This window comes from Pteropus medius, unplaced genomic scaffold, assembly GCF_902729225.1.
Source record: "Pteropus medius unplaced genomic scaffold, Ma_sr-lr_union100, whole genome shotgun sequence".
Classification (NCBI taxonomy): Eukaryota; Metazoa; Chordata; class Mammalia; order Chiroptera; family Pteropodidae; genus Pteropus; species Pteropus medius.
The window spans coordinates 3,167,075-3,174,738 of NW_024356397.1; the positions used below are offsets into that span (position 1 = coordinate 3,167,075).

The 7,664-nt window shown below is 38.4% G+C and overlaps 1 protein-coding gene across 1 annotated transcript; it reads right to left on the reverse strand.

Annotated features, from left to right (window-relative positions):
• Positions 1-284: 284 nt before the first annotated feature.
• Positions 285-7,130, reverse strand: LOC120602141 (methyltransferase-like protein 7A). The gene is given in 3 exon segments (XM_039862114.1): positions 285-1,932; positions 1,935-2,133; positions 6,061-7,130. Coding segments are annotated over 3 exon segments (738 nt in total). The 5' UTR covers positions 6,559-7,130; the 3' UTR covers positions 285-1,891.
• Positions 7,131-7,664: the final 534 nt, after the last annotated feature.

Here is a 7,664-nt window from a genome sequence, read left to right on the forward strand (position 1 = left end):
AGTGTCGCAATCTCACTGTTGTAACTAGCTGTTTTCATGATCCAGAGAGGTGGAGTAGCAAGTGTCCTTTCTTTCTGGTCTATTGTTTTAGCAAACGAGATCTTTGGACTTGAACTTTTCAAAACTCTTTCGGATACTTCCAAAATTGCTTTTTCTAAACTCCGTTAGCTGTTTTTATAGTTACCTGGCTGTAGAAAGACAAATCTGTATGTTCAAATCGCTTAACTTTCCACAATGAAAGAAAGCCCTCCCCGAGGTATTAAGAAAAATGAAACCAAGCCAGCAAGTATATATACTATTTATTTTACTTCTGTTTCTAAAATATATGTGAATTTATCGATCGCTTTGCTATTTAAAGTAGTCCCTTTACAAAATCATCTCAGAAAATATACTAAATTTATTAAATACATTCAAACTACTGCTGAAAAATCCTATTCTCACACCCTCTGACCAACACGGCACTTGTTTTCAAAGCACTTGTGCGGATTTACAAAGATTTCCATGGTTGCGAGGAAAAAGGGATTTATCTTGGGACAGGAGTGGGAATTTGAGCAGGATAATCCAAAAAATAATTGTCCACTTCTTTACAGACTCACAGATTGCCTGGCTTTTAAAGGCTCTTACAAAATGCACCTAATTATATAAGGTTTTCCTAATTACAGTGGGCTTTCTCCTTGCCTGCAATTTATTGCATTCAGCAAAGTGTATGCTAGATAAAAAAGAAAATGAACCTAAGAACCTTACTTGGCTCAGAGAGTTCTGTAGATGTAAGGGTCAAGTATAATCTTCATTTTAAGAATCGAAGACTGGAATACAGAAAAACCAACTTTGGTGGAATACTGGAATAAAAGGCGTGACAAAGGCAGCAGAACTAGGTGTGGCATCCTGGTACGTTAATTTTGAAAGCCAGTGCCATTAAGAGCAAAGAGATTCAGATTTCCTTTTTAAAAAATCTCTGCTTATTAGATTTGGATTTTCAGTTCATATTTCTTTATTCAGTTTGTGGATTACTAAGATCTTTTTCCTTCTCCCTTTTCAAAGTCTTCTTTTGAGTGATTTAACTTTTACACCAAGCTCTCAGAGGGCGTGGAGTTCAAATTTGTTGGGTAAGAATTTAAAGAAGACAGTTGGAAACTGTCACTGTTCCCTTTTAACCTTTTTCCCATTTAGAAGAAAAAAGTGCAGCTCACTGCCAGCGTTAAGTTAATTTTACATAAATACGCTCTTTGAGACTGAAGCAAATCTGATCGATTTACAATGTGAACATAAAATATAGAAACTTCTTAGAGTTATTTTTAAAAAGAACTCATCTTTAGTCCTAATGTAACAAGTGTGTACATAAATCGGAGTCATCGCATAGATCTTCGGCTAATAGCCATTTGAGAATAATGTTAACATCATGCGTAGGAATGCTACGTTTTCTAGCATTTGACATTTCCAGCGATCGAAAATTACTATATTTTGTAATTGGAAATACCACTACTGAAAACAGAATGCTATAAATAGAATGATGTCATTTGTTTCCAAAGATAATCGATATGCCAGAGCGATACAAAAATAATAATAAAAACGAGATATTTCATGGCAAACTTTGGGGGTGAGGTTAGGACTGCAGTCTGCGAGTTATCTTGGGGTAAACGCTGCAGCCACAGTTGCCGCCGGCAAGTATTCTTGGGGCAAATGGGAAATAAGTTAAAGGAGAGTTCAAAGCCGTTTTGTTTTGTTTTTGATTCTTTGGGAGACAATAGAAAATAGCTAAATAGCGTAGAACCTAAACTTTTAGGAGTGAAATTCAACTTTACCTAATAAATGATTTCTCCTCTCTCAATTAGTATTTTAAGTGTAAAAGCTCAAATGATGTGAGCCATTCATTCAGCTCTCTACTCCCCTCTCATGCTATTTCAGAGCACATCCATAAATGTGAGGGCGTATCACCTCATACGGCAGTGGGGCATGTAAGTGCTGCAGCTTCAGCTTAGAGAAGCTGGCCCGCTCCAGGGTCTTCCAGCTCTCTCTGGTCAGGTGGCACCCATCAAATAGAAGGTACCAAACAGGCTGCAGGACCTGTTGCCAGAAGTAAGTCCAGGTTGAATGCTCAGCTGCTACATGCTCCATGAAATAAAAAGCTCCTCCCTGAGAAAGAGACAAACACATACATTTCAAAGATTTTTTTGGGAAATCAGATCTATAAGATTATTTGAAGCTTCAGATTTCAGCGGCCCCACAGGCCAACTTCATGAGAAGACATGGATAAGTTAAAACTTACTAAGACATTATTTTGGTCAATAGTTTCATTTTCTGTCAAATTTTATACAGAGCTGCCAATCTAAAGCAATTTTTTTTTTAAAAAAAAAAGCCATTATTAACACTTCTGTTTTCTGATCGTATAAACAATGCATAACAATAGTTGAAACTTAAAGCAGTTACTGCTGTATCCTTGATGCCTATCACATATTAACTCGCTTAATCCTCACAATAATCTCATTTGGTATCATCCCTATTTTTACAGATGCGAGAACTGAGAAAATAAGCACATAGAAAATAACCAACTTGCCTACGTTTACACAGCCTGTAAATGTCAGAATCAGTTTTTGAACCTCAATGGTTAGGCACCAGAGGCTGGCAATACTGCCTTACCAATATGTTTATTTTAGAAAATTTAGAAAATAACAGTTTAGAAAGAAAAACATCCACCATTCCATTACCTTTTGATAACTACTGTTAAGGCTTTGTGTGTACTTTAGGTGAATATGTATTTTTTCCTTAACGCTAGGATTGGAATATACATCGTTTTGTAACCTGCTTGATTTTATTTATGTACCTGAATATTGTTCTAAAATACAATTTTAGAACCACTGACGGTATCACCTCTTATTTCACTGTTCTGATTTAGGTTATTTCTAATTATTCACTATTATAAATACTGTTATAGTGAATATCCTTATCCATAAATCTACGCAACCATCTCTAATTCTTTCCAAATAAATTAAAAACAAAAAAAGTGGAATCGCTGAGTCAACAGTCTGTGCCTTTTTAAAGCCGTTGGTACAGGTTATAAAATTGCCCTTTGGAAAAGTAAATTGATATTCATACTAGCAATGGATGTGAGTGCCCATTTCCAATAAACTCTCATCAGTACTTTTTTCTCCCCTGTATTTGTGTCCATTTGATGGGTAAATGGTATTTCATTTTCAATAATATGCATATCTCTAATATTCTTAATAGATATAACATCTTTTACTAAACCTTATTGGTTATTTAGATTTTGTCTTTTGCGATTTATCAGTTTTTTAATAGAGTGTTGGTTTTTTTCTTACTGATTAGTGAGAACTTTTAGTATAATGAGACTATGTATACTACCAACGTTTCCCCCGGTTTGTTGCTAGCCTTTTAATTACATTTTTAAAAAACTTCTTCTTTTAAAAATATTTTAATTCATCTGAAAATTGTTCTCAGGCTCTGCTTTGAAAGCAGAGTATGGCAGAGTGTGAATCCACACCAAGCACTGCCTGAGACCAAATAACCATGTCTTATACTTTTGTAGCATTGTCACAAGGGTGTAAATGATATGATTAATTAAAATACTGAATCATCTTAAAAACATTACTCGATTCATGGTACCATTTTGTCAGTAGGTATTTTGTTCAATCAGTGGATGCTATGTGTAAATTACTGTCACGTGGGAATTCGCAACTGCTGCTTTCATCAAGGACAGTCCTATAAGTATAGGTAAAGTATAGATACAATAGAGGCTACAAATTATTAAGGGGTCTTTAGAAGTTTTCTACCTAAGTCTGAGATAAGTAGGGGAGAAAGGGCCCGACAGTCCCCCCCGAAACCCGTGGTGACTGCCTCGTTCTTCTTAGCCTCTTCTAGTACCCTAATCTTGGCTATCCCAGGCAGAGAGCTTGGGAGATGGAGTTCTCCCAGATTCTGTGGGTAAGTGTAAGACTTGTGTTTACTAATGAAAAACTTGAGATTTCTTGATTAAAAAAAGAAAAGAAGAAGAAGAATTTCTGTAGAATAGGACAGGAGAGAAAGGAGGAGACCCAGATCTGGGAGGTCAGTATCGCCCCCTGGATAACACAGGTGACTGTCGAGTGGACAGCTGGACATGCACGTTTGGGGTTAGAAGAGAGATCTGAGCTAGATATTTAGATTTGGAAACCGCCTGTGTATGCGTGGTAATTAAAAACTTTGAGGGCACCTGGGATTGCCCAGGGGGTATATAAATGAAACGAGAACCAAAAAAGAAACTCGAGTAGTTAGGGATGGGCAGAGGAAGAACAGCCCTCAAACTGGTAGAAATGTTGAAGTTAGAGAAGAAGCCCTAGTGACAGTCAGTGTGGTGCAGCGGTAAGGATATTTGCATTAAAGAAAGTCAGACCTATTAGCTGTGTTCCTTTGGGCAAGTTTCTTAACCTGTCTGAGTCTGTTTCCTCAACCCAACATGAAGACAATACCTGCTTTAAAGGACTGTTGTGAGGGTTCATTGAAAATGTAATAAAGCTCCTGGTTACATTCAGGAGAGAGTGGGGCTTCGCAGGAGCTAAGGAGGTCTATGAATCCCCTTAAGAAGATTATTATCAGTGCTATAAAACAGGAGTAGTAATTACTTGCTTTGCAGGGGCGTTGTTAGTAATACTGTAAGCAAAACATCTACGAACCGCGCCCAATTCGTGCCAGGTTTAGGCTACAAGAACTCAGCATTTGAGTATAAGGATCAGACCTTTTTCATTTATTACTTTGATGTTGGTCTGTCTTTGAGCTAAAGACATATAATTACCTCTAGACCCTAATTCCAAGTCCTTTTATTTTCCTGAGGAACTTCCTTTATTAGAAAATTAGATGGGATTACAGAACATCTTTTTCTCCTAGAATAGTAAATGCAAATGTTGATATCCATACTTTATTTATGTTCAACTGTATTTAGAATAAAACTATTTTAAATTAGTTTTAAAAAAAAATGTGAAAATTACGTACAGGTATTAAGAATTTCAAACTATGCAGAAAGTTAAATATGGAAAGTAATTCTTCCCTGGCATTCAGTCCCATTCCCAAGAGTCAACCACTCGGATAGTTTCTTGTCTATCATTTCCATTAACATATATACATATTTAGGCATATTCTGACCCCTTTCACATAAATGGGCTTATCCTCTACATAATATTCTACACTTTGATTCTTTATTTTTTAATTTAACATTATCTCTTGGGGATTGTTCCATATCAACATAGATAATTCTTCTTTGTTCTTTTTAACAGCTTCACAGAGTTCCTTTATATTGCGTGACAATTTACTCGAACAGCCTCCTATCGATGGACTTTTAGGTGTTTCCGATTTGCACTATTACAGATACTGTAATGAATATCTTTGCATATAGAGGAGTTTTTGCACATTTGTGCAGCATAGCTATACCATGAATTCATACTGGATAAAAGACTGTGTGCACCTGAAATTTTGCTATCAAATTGCCCTCCAAAGAGGGCACTTCCTCCAGTGTGTATGAGGGTGTCCAACCTCCCAAACCCACCCCAACACCATATTGACCTTCAAGGTCTCTGACAGTATAATAGGTAAAAATGCTATCTTGCTTTAATTTGTTCTTTAATTGTAAGGTTGAGCATTTTTATCATATAATTGGCTATATCTATTTGTTCGTGCTCTCACATAGTTTTCTCTTGTGCTTTTCTTAGTGATTTAAAAAATCCTATTGATCCTTTGACTTGTAATGCCTTTTAATATGAAGTTAACCCTCTGTCTGTCACTCCAGGCAAATACTTTTTCCAAGTTTGTTCTTGGTTTTTGTTTTTGTTTTTTTTTTTAACTTTGTTTACAGCACTTTTTTTCTCTGCAGACATTTTAAAATTTCATGAATTCAGATGTATCAGTATTTTTCTTTATAGCTTCTTTCCCACTCTAAGATTTTAAAAAATTCAACAGTGTTTTCTCTAGTAGTTTTACTTTTTACTTAAGAGTATTTGATCCACCTGAAATTGATAGGATTGCCCTTGGAGACAGCAGTTGCTACTAACCAGTCCTCCTCACACCCCAACTCACCGGCCTCAGCACTCTGTACACCTCCCGGAGGAATTGCTCCTGGTTCTTCACGGAGCACATGACCAGGGTGCAGACCACCACGTCCATGGAGCCATCGGCTATCGAGTGCATGTTCTCCCCAGCAGCCACCACAAAGCCCTCAAACTGCAGGTGTCGGTTCTCGGCAATGCTCTCGATCAAGAGCTTCTTAAAGTTGGGGTTGTAGTCGACACAGGTCACCCTGCATCCAGGCGGATAGAACTGGAAGTTGGTCCCGCTGCCACAGCCCACCTCCAGCAGGGACAGCTTTCCGGAGGGGCCCTCAAACTCCTGTAGGTTGCTGAAGAGCTCCCGCTTCTTGCTCGCCATCTGTTTGTTGTATGTCACACTGAAATTCCTTATGAAATAGGGGAACCAATTTTTGCATATCCAGTTCCACAAACCCAGGAAGTTCAGCAGGTACACGGGAAATAGCAGGAAGCGGAGGGCCAGCTGGATGATAAAGATACTCAGCGCCATCACTCAGAAGAGGAAAAAACCAAGGATTTAGAGACCTGACTCCTTTAATCGCGGATGTAGGCTTCTGGCCACAGGGCAGAGCGATCAGCTGAAGAGAAAAGAACTGGGCGTGCTAAATAGAAAGCTTCAACTGCAGTCCAATCATGGGCAAGAAGCTCATTTCACCCAGTTAACAGATGTTTGTGAAAAATTGGCTCTTAGCTTAGTTTTCATGAAGCAAAACGAAAAGTTTCCCAGCCTTTCCTTAGAAGGAAAGGTGATTACAATCTCTTATTCCAAATCTATTCCTACTCCCCTTTCTCTGAGTTTGGAGACCACTGCTAGTTTCCGTCTGTAGTTTTATAGGCATTTAGACCGTATCCCATTCCTCCAATAGAATCCATGGGCGGAGCCTGGTTGTAGTGCACGGGAAGACAAAAGGCAAAGTCTTCCTCCTCCTATTTCACCTCTCTTCCTCTGTTGGGAGCCGGGCTAACTTGGCAAGCTCTGAGATAAGTGGCACTAAACTATTTGAAGCACTCAGTATTTTCAAAGAAGGGAGCTTGATAGCAGAGCAGAGAGTTCAGAGTTGTGAGAGCTTCATTGTTTTGCAGGATAGGTAATTCGGCTGACCTTGGGTTATGACTGCTGTTTTCTCATTGCGATGCTATAAGTAGTGTGTTGTAAATAAACTCGGGGCTGCAGTATTCACTGTACGCCCTCCCGTACTCTATCTCTTGTCCATGTCTTTTCTTTAATCCTCACTCCCCCTCTCAGGTGCTGTTCGTCTCAGCCGGCTGGCTCCGGCATTCCTCCCACTCCCCACCCCCTACTGCGTGTTTTGAAAAGAGAAATGAAAGGATTGCCTCCCTGGCCACAGTTAGTAAGAATTCCCTGCCCCTCTTTTGTATTCTGGGCTGAGACTCTCAGACATTCGTAATTTAACAGTATTTTTAAGTCACTGTTTTGGGCTGCTCATCTTTAAAAGCGCACATTTCAACTTCAAATTGTGCACAACTACTACATCATTCAGCTAATTCAGATAAAAATAGTCCAGAATATTCGTGTTTGGGAACCTCAAGTATTGAGAAAATAGTTTCGAACATTCGTTTTTAACAAGAAAACCT